Source organism: Bombus flavifrons, chromosome 9, assembly GCF_040668555.2.
Source record: "Bombus flavifrons isolate JBK064 chromosome 9, iyBomFlav1_principal, whole genome shotgun sequence".
Lineage (NCBI taxonomy): Eukaryota > Metazoa > Arthropoda > Insecta > Hymenoptera > Apidae > Bombus > Bombus flavifrons.
Genome location: NC_138450.1, coordinates 11383427 through 11398376, shown reverse-complemented (window position 1 = coordinate 11398376; position 14950 = coordinate 11383427). Strand labels below are relative to the sequence as shown.

Genomic DNA, 14950 nt, shown 5'->3' with positions numbered 1-14950 from the left:
TTCTCTATATATTTAACTCAATAAAGCATGTGTTATAAAAATATTTGGGCCCACTTTTTATATCAAAACAATTGTTACATTACACTCTAAGAGAAAATAAATATTAAAGAAACTTAAATTTTTTGTATTGAAATCGATGAAGTATAAATATGTGCCTTCAATCGAATCAAATATATTTGTAAATGCATCAGAAGTAAATAGAAGAAAGATATCGCGTGCACGAAAACGCAGCTTGAAATATGGCAATGTTCCAATAAATCATTTTTCGAACTTATTAAAGAGAGTATGTCTGTACATCAAACTGAAATTTTCGTGCAAACAAAAGAAAACGCTCTTCGTGAATTTTCGTTTGTCGATGAAGAAACAGTGCCGTTAGTGAGTATCGATCGGTAATAAAAAAATTGAGTCATAGATAACATAAATGTAGATTTTCCAATTTAAAATGTAGTTGCAAATATCTAACCTATTCTACATATTATATGTATTTACATTATTTAGTACCATAAGTATGTGAACTTGATTATTACATTGATAACTAAATCTTCAGTCGAGTTAAATTTGCATTGCTTTAAGTAATATAATTGACCAATTATTCGATTAATATGTCAATGATCTTTATCAGTTTGACTTACTAGGTTAGAGGTATATAAATAAATCATAATCATAATGAACATATATATATATACGATAGTATAATGATATAAAACATTGTATATACATAATTCTGATACATATGACTTGACTACGGACATTTATGCATTTGTGACAAGTATAAATATACAAATATATACAAAAATATACATATGCATGAACGTAAAAATATATAAAACATCAAGACTAAAGTATATGTCACAATATGCAGAGAAAAAAACTTTTTTATTTAAGTTTCAATTCTTTATCTATACCTGTAATAATATGAATTTGCACAAATATCTGCAGTCTAATCATAATCTACTCTCTCTTTGGTAATTATATTTAGCGCTAAAGAATTATAAGACGAGATTTTCAACCGAAAAATTCTATAAAATTGATCAATAACTGATGAATGTGTACATAATACTATTAGTATTGCATGGTTGTAGTATGGTTAGTCTTTATGGTTAGTCTAACTACATATATACAGTACATACATATGTATGTATAGTACATATACACAAGTTTGAATCAAACGCTACGTAAATTTTTACTCAATATTTTCTGTCTTAGCTTTTAATTCAAACGCTAATTTTGTTTCAGAAAAAATACATTTAAAAGTTGTGCTGTAAATTTACAATGAATTGCATTTATACTAAAATCATGAAACGAAAATATCTTCAGATTAGGTACTAAGAAATTTCAAAAAAGCGTTTCTTTAATCTTGTCTTTTTTCTTGTTTAGATTCAAGTAGTTGTGAATGATTATCTTGTACTAAGAAAATGAAAATGAAAACTTGCACATGTAATAAAATGATTCTCACGGCGACTAATGTCGAAGATTCGTATTCGGATTCCGAATAGTTTATATGTATTGTGCTTATGTATAGTTTCCCAACATTTATCCCATCCTATTCTTTTTTAAATTTTCCGCTTGTATCTTTATTTTCAAACTACATGTCCTTAATAAACGAAGATTATTTTATTAACTACGATATTTTATCTTGGAATATCCAGCATATATGGTGTTCTAGTATGAAATCAAATGATACCGGAGAACTAAGTAACGTTCTCTCCATATTTCCTATTTTTATTATAACCTTTTAATAAAGTTTAAAACGATTTGTGAGTATATAACATTTTTGTCTTGTTTATACTACAAAACATTCTAACAAAGACTAGTAAAGAATTGAAACGTTCTATATAATAACTTAATAAGTTATATAATATAAGTTATATAAGTTATATAGAAGTTATTATATAGTTAAACTTATCAAATTTAAAGCGCAAAGATATTTCGAAATACAACAAAAGTTAATTCAAAACATATTCGTGTCATATTTTGATGATTATACATAAGCGTAGATTAATTTAATTTGCATTAAAAGTTTGTCTTATATACAAGATATCTCGAAAATATAATTTATAGTAAGTAATAAAGTATTAATATAAATAGTTTTTTGTGCAATATATATTTCTTTAACTATAAATGTATGCACGCACTCTATTCCAGAATGTTTCAAAACCGGTTCCATTGCAACCTTTGAAACCAACATCAGCTGTAGTGGTTACAGGCTATGTTCCTCCCAATGCTTTGAGGTGATATCTTATCGTAAGAAAAATCTCATAACCAAAATTTTTTTAATTTTAAAAGTCATATTAAAATAAACAGTAAAATTACAATCATAAAGTTGTAAAATCACAATTGTAATATTTGTTAAAACACAATTGCCACAGATTTTCAGTGAACTTATTATGCAAAACTACCGGAAATATCGCATTGCATTTCAACGCACGATTAGACAGGGGTTATGTGGTTCGAAATTCGAAATTTAGGGGATGTTGGGAAGAGGAGGAAACCTGTTCTCCTGCAGGGCATACCGCTTTCCGCCGGAACTCCTATGTTCATATTTTGATATTTTGTACTGCCAATGAATATCAAGTGAGAAATGAGAGTTATTTAACATAACTATCAATTTTATAGTACTTATATTTATTCGAAATTAATTTTCCTTTTACTAGATTGCTGTCAATGCAGAACATTTTTGCGCATTTGCGTATAGAACGCCTCTTGAAGATGTAATGTATCTTGAAATAAATGGATCATTGGAAGACACTCGGTTTAGGCAATTTGAATTGTTCGTTTATCCTGATCCAAAGTTATGCAGGCCAAGTAACGTCTTAAGTTTAAAAATTGATCGACCACTGGTCGAATTTCTTGTAAGTCTTTTTTAAATTACTAACTTGTTTTTTTTACTAGTTGAAATATCAATTATTATTAAATATTCTGTATGTAGGATATTCCAATTACGGTAGATATAGAAAATGAATTTAAAACCGGAACTAGGCTTTTCATTGCTGGAAGACTGAAACTTCTGCCTCATTCGTGAGTGTTGATGATCTTTCGAGAATTAAATAAATTTGCAAAGAAGAAGAAAGAAAGAATAAAGAATAATTTGTTTCTATATTTGCTAACAGATTTTATGTAAATTTACAAAAGGGAAAAGCAGTTTATCCACATCCGACAATTGCATTGCATTTAAATCCACGTTTTTTATATGGCAGTAGCGCACCCTATGTCGTTATGAACTGTTGGTCAAATGGATCTTGGGGACGCGAAGAAAGGCACTCAGGTCATCTATCCTGGATGCCTGGTCGTGATTTTCTTCTAACGTAGGTTTTTCCATCTTTAAAAAATACAAAATACGATATGCATGAAACTTTAACTAACTAGGTCAAGTTTAATTGAAGATATTGTTATAAATAATTACTGATTACTTTTTGAAAATTCGAGTAACTTGCTGACTTTCTGACTGCAATTTTTTATGGTTTTCCTTTTATAGAATTCGGTGCGAAATCGAAGCATATACAATATGGTTAGGCGAAAAAATGATTGGTGAATTCAAACATAGATTACAACCAACTATCATCGATACTCTTAAAATATCCGGAGACATCGTACTTCATGATTTAGCCATGATTTATTCAAATTAAGCTCTATTACTTGTTATTCATTTTAATAAAATGGCATTTACCTTTTAACTTACCCTTCTCATATAAGACTAAATGTCATTTGTCCTGCATTTCGCAAAGGCATAAAAATGTTCTCATTTTTAAGTAATGTAATATCAATGACTTATTGTTGGTAATATTTATGTAATGAAAGAAATAATATTGATAATAAAAATTTATCATTAATGCATTAATATTTTTAATATCTTCAGTTGCATAAATATATAATTTAAAATAATATAATAACAGAATTTTATTTATTCTTTATCTAAGAAGCATAACATAAAATTTTTTTAAATTATTTAAATACCTGCACATCAAAAGTATCTTATAAAGCAACATTCTTTTTATTAGTTTTTTATTTTTTATTGCTTCGTTATTAAATTAAAATATATCAAATACTCATTAACTGAAATTATTGTAATTCAGGAACTTTTAATTTTAATTTCAATTTTAATTATAATTTTAATTTTTTATTGCCTGTTTCTTCATGATATATTTGACACCTTTATTATTATCAAAGAAATGAGAATGCTCGTGTTTATGCTTTCGGTTGTTTCTAGACCAGTGCTGCCCATAGCGGATAAATGCTGAAGGTATTCCACGCTAGCATATACAAAAACCTATTTAGTTCCATCACAAACGAAAGAAAGAGAAATTAATTGTTTATTATATTTGTTCTTACTGAAGAAGAGATAATCTTTCCTTTCAAATGATAAAGAATCAGTCGAATGACTCAATAATTCTAATATACTCTCTATTTATGATAACTTTTTAGATTTAACATTAAATTTATTTTTCTCTCGATAATGTTTTTGTTATAATTTCAATAGTTGATAGGCTGCAAATAATATTTCTATATCATTTCTATATTAATAAAACGAAATTCAGATTTCATTATAACAAGAACATTATCGCAAGAGTAGATTTGTGTATAAAAGATATATTAAAATTATTGCGTCATTCCACTGGTCCACCATCGTTCGAAAGGAAAGATCTTTTTTCTTCTCTAAAAAGATTATAATAAACAATTAATTTCTCTTTCTAAAACAACTAAGTTTAATTATTGTGTAATTTTATTATTTTGAAATATTTGATGATTTTAAAATATAATATTATTTATACTTGTCTATTTCAGATAGAAGTTCAGATAGGCTCTTGTAAATAGGTTCTTGTATATGCTATCATGGAACATCTTCAGCATTTAGCTGCGTGGTGCAGCACCTATACTGTGAGACAAATAGAACAATGGACGTGAGCATTTTGATTTCCTCTCTATTATCATATTCATTCTCATCGGACATATTTTTTGACTGGAGCGTATAATCGCTTTATATATAGTTCAGGAAGAGTGAATGAGTGTGGAGACATGGTACAAAAACGAAAACTTTACAGCAGTTTCAGATTTTCGGTTGTTATGTGAATGGATTAGTTTTAAAGCAGATATTAATATTATTTAAGGTTATTACACAAATATATAGGTATGTTAATAGACGTGTAATAAAATATGTTTTGAGATATTTGGAAAATTAATAAAGCGAGAAGAAATAAAAATATTTTTAACAACATATGATTTTTTCTTCGTGTTGATTGAGGTTAATTTATTTATTTATTATATTTTCCAGAATTTGTTTTCCTCTAGCTTTTATTAATATTAATTAAAATATAAATATAAATGGAAAGATTCATTGTTATATTATTATCGTAACTGGTCTGAAAAAATCATGTTCTTTTATAAAAAGTTGTATTAGTAAACAATGTTTCTATTTTTTCATGATTTTTATATAATTCTTGTCTCTCTTTCAGCTTTTGAAGTACTTATTAAAAGCTGTTGGAACATGTCTGTATATCTACCAAAAGAATCATTATACACTCCACGTAGAGTGCAAAAATGTTTATTTGGATCAGGTGAAAGTTCAAAGAAAAAGAAGATCTGTAGAATTCAAAGAGATTTAAACTTTTCAAACAGTTCATCTGGAGAAGAGTCAGATTTGGGGCCTATGAATGTTATGGAGCATTCTCCACAAAAGGGAATATTACTAGATTCACCAAAATTTCTGTCTAACTCTCCATTCAACAATTCTAATAAGCAGACACCAAATCAGACAATACTCGATACATCAGAAAGACAATTTGGCATAGAGCTGCAGAATAGTATAATAGAAACACCACATAAGTCTAGAAGTCCAAAAAACAAATTAATAACATCATTAAATTTAGATAGTAAAATATCCTTATCAAGAGTTCATAGGCGTAAATCGCTTAATATTCTTGATATCATTGAAAATTCACCTGAGAAAAAAGAAAATAACTTAAAGAGACATGCATTTGAAGAATTAGAAAATACAGTTACAAAATTGCTAAAAACTGATGAAAATTATTTAATACCAAAAGCTAGAGCAGCTTTATTTCAAGATAGAGATTATAAATCAAAACTGAAGAATATAACACTCAGTACTAGAAATTTTTATAGTAATTCTGAGACCAAACGTGACTGTAAAATCATCTCTGAATTAGCAGAACAAAAACGACGAGTGAGTTTTATAAAACATGCATCCAACTATAAAAGATCTACGAAAAAACATACAATAGGAGGAATTAATGCTGGTGTGTCACATGGTATTAAGAAACCAAAACTGAAGACACATTTAGATATAAAACATAATAATAGTACAGGGATGATTAATATGCAATATACAAATATACAAGAACATTTTTCAAAAGAAGAAGAGCAAAGAACAGAGTTAGTAAGCTCATCGCCAGAAGAAAGAATTTTATCACCAGAAATTGATCTTAATAAACGCTTTTTCAAAATTAAAAGGTCGTCAAAGAGAAATTCTTCAGCTATAGTAACTATAAATAATAATGTAAAATTAAAGATTCAGTCAGATGGTAAAATGGCACTAAATCAAAAGAGTAGTAAACAGACTTATAGACAACCGAAACATGTAGATACTTCTTTTGATGCAACTGATTTGTCAGTAGATGAACCAGAATTTGAAACTGCCATAGAGAAAGAAAGAGTAAGTAATATATTAAAGATTTTGGAGAACGATTGGGCTGATGATGATTATGATACTATGGAAGTACTAATTAATGAGAGGCATGAGCATATTTCACCATTAAAGCCAGTAGCAATATTGAATGACGTTACTATGTCACCAGCAAGTGAACTTAGTACTATGACTTCAACTATGAATATTAAGGACATTAGTACACCAACAGTTCACAAAAATATTTCTTTGGACAATAATGAAGTTACATCAGAAGAGAAATATTATCCATTATTTAATAAAGCTTACTCGCTCAATAAAATTTTGAGGTAAGTAAAATATTTAAAATATGGATTAATTTCTGAATCACCTTTCATAATATTATGGATCTTTTAGTGGAAATAATAAAAAATCCACATCTAATGCAAAAGAAACTACAAATTGGCAATTATCTATGAAACTAAATGGTGATGACAATCAATATCAATTGGATGCAGGGCAAAAGAATTTTGGAGCAACACAATGTGCTGAATGCGGTATTGTATATCAAATTGGGGATCCAGAAGATGAAAATGCTCATTTAAATTATCATAATAATAAAAAAAGTTTAAAATTTTCCGTACGTATAAATTACATGCACGTAGTTTGTGTAAATAATGTATTTGACATTCCACTTAGGAAACTATTTTTAGGGTTGGAAAACGGAACGTGTAATTATGGAGGATCCATTTACATTAAGTCGAGTAATCTTGGTAGAACCAAGTGATTCGAAAATATGTTGGAAGAAAGTAAAAGAAGTTTTAGAATATGTTGATAGAGATTTAGGATTAGCTTGCACAAAATTACCGGATTACGAGGAGAAAAAAGTAATGTCGAAAAATATATCAGAAAACAATTTCCTTGTACTATAAATTTGATTTTGTTCTGATACAATTTATTCTTTAGGTGTATTTATACATTAGGGACAAAGCTATTATAGGAGTATTAGTCGCGGAACATATAACGACTGCACATCGCATGATCCCTGAATTACTAGAATTGGACTGCTGTACAGCAGAAAGTAGCCCTGCAAAATGTGGTATCAATGTTGTATGGACGGATTTAAATCATCGTAGACAAGGGATAGCCACAAAATTGATCGATATATTACGGTAAATATTTTTATTTTTACAAATAATTTCGAAAATATTTGCATAATTAATCAATATATTTAATATAAACTATTTCAGAGCTCATTTTTATTTTGGTTATGTAATGTCTATAGATGACATAGCGTTTTCAATTCCAACTCCGAGCGGAAAAATATTTGCTGAAAAATATACCAAAACACGGAATTTCAAAGTGTATAGTTAAATGTTATTTTTGATAAAAAAAAAAAAGTCTATCAAAATTTATGGTAATAGTACTATTTATCATTCATCTATTACTAAGTACAAATAATAATGTTGTCACACAACTTATTATATTGATAGGTATTTACAGAGAACTTATTTATTTTTTTATTATTTTAATTATTCTTCGTTCAGTAAATGAATAATTGCAAAATTCCTGTCACTTTTGTTTTTAAATCTTTCTGTTAACAAAATTGCTTTTTATGTTGATTATTTCTGAACGAAGTTTTTAAATATTTTGATATTGCTATTCTAGAATTGCTACTAGTGTGTTTGAATTGATTACCACTCTGTTACTGTGAAAATTCAAATATGCATGTATATGCAAATATTAAATGATAATTCTTTTATTCAAATCGTAATATTTCTGGACCAAGTATACCAATTTTTAAATATTTTAATATTGCTATTCTAGAATTGCTATTAGTGTGCTTGAATTGATTACTACTCTGTTACTGTGAAAATTAAAATATGCATGTATGTGCAAATAAATATTAGGTGACAATTCTTTTATTTAAATACGTAATTTTCTGTGTAACGTGACAAACAGAAAAATAAGTTCATAAATTTTTATGTTTCATATCTAACCTCTATAATAACTTTATTAAAGTAATATCTTTTTAAAGTAACAGTTCTTACTTCCAGTACCACTTCCACGTTTGTAAAAAGAAAAAAATAAAATATAACATATCAATATTTCATACATATAACAATAATAACATATAATAATAATCTTGTATGTAATTTATATTTTTATTTAGTTTATATCCAAAATATAAACAATTAATACACTTCTGCAAAATAGCCGCATGTTATAAAAGTGTCCTTAATTTCGAAATAATTATCGATTTAATACATTACATTCAATAAAAAAAATTTATATAATTCTGTATTCGTTTTTGTTAGATATATATACTTATTATTATATTAATACATTTTTTCAACACGATAACGCATGTTATAAAAGTGTCCTTAAATTACCTTGAAATAATAATTATCGATTTAATACATTTACATTCCATAAAAAAAATGCATATATTTCTGTTTTTCTTACATACATACACTTAATAAGTATAACTTAACCTGAGTGAATAGGAACTGTATAAATGTAGGTAGCTTTTCAGACTAAAACCATCTTCTCCAACCTCCTCCTCCTCCTCCTCCTCCTCCTCCTCCTCTTCTGTTTCGGTCGGAGCGTCTTTCGGTAGCTCGCTTCTCCTTCCATGCTTCATATCTATCAGCCATGTGGTATAATTGTTCAGGTACTATCTGCAAAGACAAAGATTTACATATGTAAATTTATATACATATAATCAAATTTTCATATAAACATATAAATATACTAAAATATACTTGATTAGCCTCTTCTAAAATATTAATTAGTTCCCTCGCGTGAGACCAGTCGCTCCGGGTCATGTAAGTAATACTCTCACCGGTACGACCAGCGCGGCCGGTACGTCCAACACGGTGAACATATTCTTCTATATCCCGTGGAAAATCAAAATTTAAAACATGCCTAAAAATAATCTTTTTTTTAAAAGGTTTCTTCTAAAATTTAAGTTTGGATCAGATTCTAAATAATATAAAATCAGACGTACGTAATATCTTCAATATCGATTCCTCTACTGGCGACATCTGTCGCCAATAATATTCTAGCCTCTCCAGTTTTTAATTCCTCTAATGCTTGTTCTCTATCAGCTTGTTCTCTTCCGCCATGTATACTTGAACAATTAACAGACATCAAAGCTAAATCACTCGCTACATCATCTACCTTAGCTTTTTTTGCAAAAAATACTATTACTTTATCATTCGGTGCCATGTCGCGAAAGAATTGATGCATCTATTGAAAAAAAAAAATGATAATATATGTGTTTTAGTATAAGATTCAATAAGATTCAAAGAATTTTTCATTATATTAACCATATCAGTCTTATCATTTTCATCAATAATATAAATCTTCTGCAGCACTGTATGTACAGCAACTAAGTCCAACGATCCAACATATACTTGGATTGGATTTTTCATATACGATTTCGCCAAACGTCTGACACTTATCGGCCATGTGGCGCTAAAATGTAAAAGCACTCTATTGTTATTTGTTATCACATAGAAAATATTTAAAAAATTGTTTATTAATAATAAATTTGATATACCTCGTCATAACAGTTTGTCTATCTGGCCTTACGTCTATTAAAGCTTTTCTAATTTGTGGTTCAAATCCCATATCAAGCATACGATCGGCTTCGTCTAAGACGAGGTATGAAACGGAAGAAACATTTAAAACCTCTGTGCGTACAAGATCGTTTAGTCTACCAGGTGTAGCAATAACTATTTCTACACCTTCTGTTACTACAGTAACTTGTTTTTTACGACATCCGCCTCCATATATACATACCCTTTAATAATAAATTATTTATCAATATATCCTTGTACATGCACGTTTCAAAATGGAAATATAATAAATTTTACTTACGCCTTTATGCCATGATAGGAATATTTGTTTACTTCTTTCTCAATTTGCAAGGCTAGCTCTCTGGTAGGTGCTAGAACAAGGACAGTTGGTCCTTTCCGCTCTGATCTCGGTGTTATCTGGCCTTCGATATGGATCAAAGCAGGCAGTAGAAATGCCAAAGTTTTCCCTAAATATCAATAAAATAATTTCCTCTATACTCTTTCTTTCTTCTACTCTTTTCTTTATTCTACTCATCAGACAAAACTACATTACAATATACCTGTTCCTGTTTGTGCAATGCCAATAAGATCTCTGCCACTAAGAAGAATAGGCCATGCTTGACACTGTATTGGACTTGGTTGAGCAAATTTTTGTTTTCTAATTTCTTCAAGTATTTCAGAGTAATCCTATAACATTTATATTGTAGTCTATATTTTTCATAAATATTTATTCAAATATCTTTACTTACTTGAAAGGCCTGTTCAAATGTTTCGATAGGGTTGGGTATACTTAATACTTCAGAAGTATCTTCTTCATTATCAAGCACAATGTTCACTTCTATATTATTGTTTGCCTTTCGAAAGGCATCTACTTGCTCTGATGTCAAATTAGCAATTATTGGATCCTCTTTGTAAAAATTTTTAACAATAGGAGTACACTTTGCCCACTTTTGTCTGTGGTATTCATCCTAATCAGAAAAAGATGATGCATATACAAAGGAATTAAATTTACTTTATAATTTCATAGAAACTTACATGATCCCTGCTTATTTGTTGCCAATCAAGATCAAGAAATCTTGGTAATTCATCCTCTTTCTCTTGTTTATTTTCCCCTTGCTCATTCTCTTTTTGCTCATTTTCCCTTTGGTCATTTTCTTTTTGCCCATTTTCTTTTTGCCCATATTCCCTTTGCACATATTCCCTTTGCCCATGTTCCTTTTGCCTATGTTCTTTTTGCCTATGTTCCCTTTGGTCATTTTCTCTTTGTCCATTTTGTAATTTTCGTACTGGCTCTTTTGTTCTAACATTATCTCTTAATGACTCTTCTATCAAACATATTGCTTGTTGTTGTGCTTCTTTAGTTCCAATAATGGTTACAGCTGTTGTATCATTTGTACTTGATCTCTCAACCTATTGACATTGAATTAAACTTTATTCCTTAGAAACTGTACATGTCAAAAAATTACAATGTAGCTTGCAAAATAAAAATGTTATTCATAAAGTATCACTAATTATGTCAAACAATAATATGTATTTTGATGAAGTATTACTGATATATACATATATATCAAAATACATATTATTATAAATTATTATAAATACATATTATATATATTTATTAATATTTTTATATATATATATATATTTATATTATATATATTATTTTCAATATTGAAGACAAAAAATATATTTTTAAAAATTCACATAAAAAATTATTTAAGTGATGTCTTTTATAAGACTATATTTTGAGCTTTAAAATTATTTAAAATTTATATATTATATGAAACTAGAGAAAATCAAATAATGTTTAATAAATGCTTACGTGAATTCTCGTATTTGTTTTGTCTTGTAATTCTCTAATATTACTTCCACTTCTGCCAATAAGTCTTCCAACTTTTCCGGTACCAATTTGAATTACAGATTGGTCATATCGTATATTATAATTATTGCGAGGGAAATTTGGATGCCGCTCTCCTCTTCTAAAGGTATTATGTTGATAATTATTCGGTCGTTCATTGTATCTTACGTTGGGTCTGCTACAGTCCATTATTAAGATATTCTTCCTATCTACAAGTATAAACAATCCTTAGAATTGTATGAATTATTTTTCGCGTATTCACTTTAATTATAGTCAAATAAATTCAGTATATTATGAAAAATTAAAATATATTTAAAGTATAATGTTTTTCATACCTTGAATGTTTGTAATTAGTTTCCAACTTAACTTCACTAAACTACTTTCTACCCCAACTGTTGTAACTTCAGGAAGCTCTTCCCAACTAAACGGAAACAAACTCAGGGACGCCTTATATACCATAGTAGAGGGGCAGTTATCTGCTCATGCCCATTGTTCTAGTTGTTCCACAGTACAGGTGCTGCACCATGCGGCTAAGTGCTGAAGTTGTATATGCTAGCATATACGAGAACCTACCTACCCCCTTAGAATCTACTCCTACCACAAATGAGGTATACTCGCTGTGATTCCAGGTTACAAGAGTCTATTTCAAGTCAAGAGAGTCAAGGAAGATTCATAAACACAATATAAACACAACATAGCCGAATTTTATAACAATATCGTGTTTGGTTTCATTTTAATCGAGAAAGTCTTGCCAATATGTTAATGGAATTTTTATTAACAAAAAGTCAAAGATAAAGAAATTACATTATTGTATTGATATTGTTTTACCGATACGAAGGCAATATAAATCTTAAAAAAAAACCATTACCGCGTCACATTACTCGCGTCACTGATTCAATTGTAACCACCCCTATTTTTTGGATGATTGAATAATAATCAAAAAACAAAGAAACTGTTTTTGAAATGTTGAAACACGTAAATAAAATCATTAAATTTTGGATTTCTGTCAAATATTAGCAACTAAATATATGTACTTTTTCATCATTATGATATTAAGTGTTTAATGTTAATTATGTATTCATTGTTTATTCTCTTTTTGTTATTCGTCATTCGAATAAATTTTGGTCGCTAATTGGAATAAGTTTATAAACTGACAATTAACAAGCAGAAACAATAACGTGGCGATAAGCTGATGGCGACAAAGGGAAAGGTCTTTTGCCGGGTCTTCGTAAAGTGCTGGTGTAAAGTGTTTGCTAATTCGAGCCAAATGGGCTTTCTCCAAATGGGTTTTAGTTGGAACGGTTCTTGTAGGTATAAGTATAAGTACAAATAAAAGTAACGATATTTGTATAAAACCATTTTTCACTGGGCCGGTTTAGCCTGTCAATCAAAACAATTACATATAAATACATTAAGCAAATGTCCTTGGGTCGGTATAACTTGTTAGGGATACCAGGGGTTATACGACATCGTAGGCAAACAGATCCCAACATTTAGAAATTGCGATGTCTAGTGTATTTGGGCATTCTTTGTAGAATTCTTAAGCGAGTGAATGGAATAGACTATCCTGCGCATATTCTACCATCCTGGTTAAACGTGGCTTTTCGAATAAATCGGTATGCATTTATAATAATATCTAAATTATATTCCCTTCAATTCGCTTACATATTTGCCCCGTATTTTTTATTTCATTCAGTTAGGAAACGTATTATACTCGTAATTCTGTTGATACAGAATAAGTTTGAGCAAATGCACAAATTGAACTCAATCTCTTCGATTTCAATGGTAATTTTTTTTAATATGTGACGATTCCAAATAACATATTCTTATATATATAATGAATACGGAAATCTGTATTAATTGCAAAAATTTCAGGACACAAGTTTTGCGCACGAGAATACCAACTACTCCCTGTGGAAAGCAATAAAAAAAACAGACAACTCACGGGCCAGAAGCAACGAAGAGCGAGCTGAAAAATTTTCCAACCACCTTTGTGATACATTTACTCCATATAATATTAACAACACTAACTCCAAGTGTCATACAGACGTTGACACGGGAAATATCTCAACTAACAAGCACTACACCATACCTAGTACAACAGCACAAAAAATTAGAATCATAATCAAGCACCAGGAACCGACCTAATCAATGGTAAAATCTTAAAAAACCTTCCCCTAAAAGCAATACGATTAATGACAATAACGTTCAATGCAATTTTAAGAATTCAATACTTTCCTGCGAAATACTTTCCTATGAAAGCCTCTTATAAACAATCAAAAAACATTTCCCGAAACAAATTCCACTTATTCAAATCCACTTATTCAAATCATATCTAAGCAATGGAAGCTTTATTTCTTTTTTTTTTTTATTTATTTATTAAAATTTACAATCAATTCTCGCATTGAGAATTTTCAGTAATACAATGGAACCTTGGTAATAAAAATAAAGGACGGTTACTCTGAAGTTAAAGACTTCAAGGAAGGGGTGCCATAAGAAAGCGTCTTAGGACCAATGTTATATATACATGCCATGGCCATAATTGGCCAACATGCCAACTATCAACAGCCAAATTCTGATATTCGAGGACGTTTACCGAATGTCCAGCTGGACAAATTGTAAAGTACAAATTAAATAATAAAAAAAAAGAATAAAAACATTACTACAGATTTACCGAATGTCTAGTTGGATAAATCGTAAAGCACAAACTAAAAATTAAAAAGAAAAAACAAGTTTTGCAATTATACAGATGTAGAAACGACTCTATTTTTGAAAATTGAGATCTTAGACATGCCGAACTTAGAAAATGGTATTGAGGATAAAAGAGATAGAGGGACTGAGGGAATTGAAAGACGAAACTTTCGGAAACATATAAAGGCCCAAAGACATATA

The 14950-nt window shown here is 29.1% G+C and overlaps 3 protein-coding genes and 2 long non-coding RNA genes across 5 annotated transcripts; 3 read left to right on the top strand and 2 right to left on the bottom strand.

The window, feature by feature from the left end:
- Window positions 1–141: 141 nt before the first annotated feature.
- LOC138183429 (galectin-8) lies at window positions 142–3674 on the top strand. The gene is made up of 7 exons (XM_069120313.1): window positions 142–375; window positions 2146–2231; window positions 2370–2574; window positions 2655–2852; window positions 2930–3018; window positions 3111–3305; window positions 3476–3674. The coding sequence occupies exons 1-7, from the start codon at window positions 286–288 to the stop codon at window positions 3624–3626; spliced, it is 1014 nt and encodes a 337-aa protein (XP_068976414.1). The 5' UTR covers window positions 142–285; the 3' UTR covers window positions 3627–3674.
- On the bottom strand, window positions 2930–4842 carry LOC138183432 (uncharacterized). The gene is made up of 3 exons (XR_011174063.1): window positions 4770–4842; window positions 3411–4250; window positions 2930–3319 (listed from the first exon to the last, which is right to left on the bottom strand). It is a non-coding gene; the product is annotated as an uncharacterized LOC138183432 (long non-coding RNA).
- Window positions 4843–4873: 31 nt separating this feature from the next.
- On the top strand, window positions 4874–8123 carry eco (Establishment of cohesion). The gene is made up of 6 exons (XM_069120305.1): window positions 4874–5125; window positions 5451–6966; window positions 7034–7256; window positions 7330–7503; window positions 7583–7788; window positions 7867–8123. Exons 2-6 carry the CDS (start codon window positions 5483–5485, stop codon window positions 7988–7990), a joined length of 2211 nt encoding a protein of 736 aa, XP_068976406.1. The 5' UTR covers window positions 4874–5125; window positions 5451–5482; the 3' UTR covers window positions 7991–8123.
- A 369-nt stretch (window positions 8124–8492) lies between these two features.
- Window positions 8493–12549, bottom strand: LOC138183427 (probable ATP-dependent RNA helicase DDX43). The gene is made up of 11 exons (XM_069120307.1): window positions 12394–12549; window positions 12023–12267; window positions 11236–11610; window positions 10950–11168; window positions 10761–10887; window positions 10502–10667; window positions 10182–10424; window positions 9949–10096; window positions 9627–9868; window positions 9382–9544; window positions 8493–9297 (listed from the first exon to the last, which is right to left on the bottom strand). Exons 1-11 carry the CDS (start codon window positions 12515–12517, stop codon window positions 9154–9156), a joined length of 2196 nt encoding a protein of 731 aa, XP_068976408.1. The 5' UTR covers window positions 12518–12549; the 3' UTR covers window positions 8493–9153.
- A 928-nt stretch (window positions 12550–13477) lies between these two features.
- Window positions 13478–14381, top strand: LOC138183178 (uncharacterized). The gene is made up of 3 exons (XR_011174008.1): window positions 13478–13674; window positions 13755–13843; window positions 13934–14381. It is a non-coding gene; the product is annotated as an uncharacterized LOC138183178 (long non-coding RNA).
- The last annotated feature ends 569 nt before the right edge of the window (window positions 14382–14950 follow it).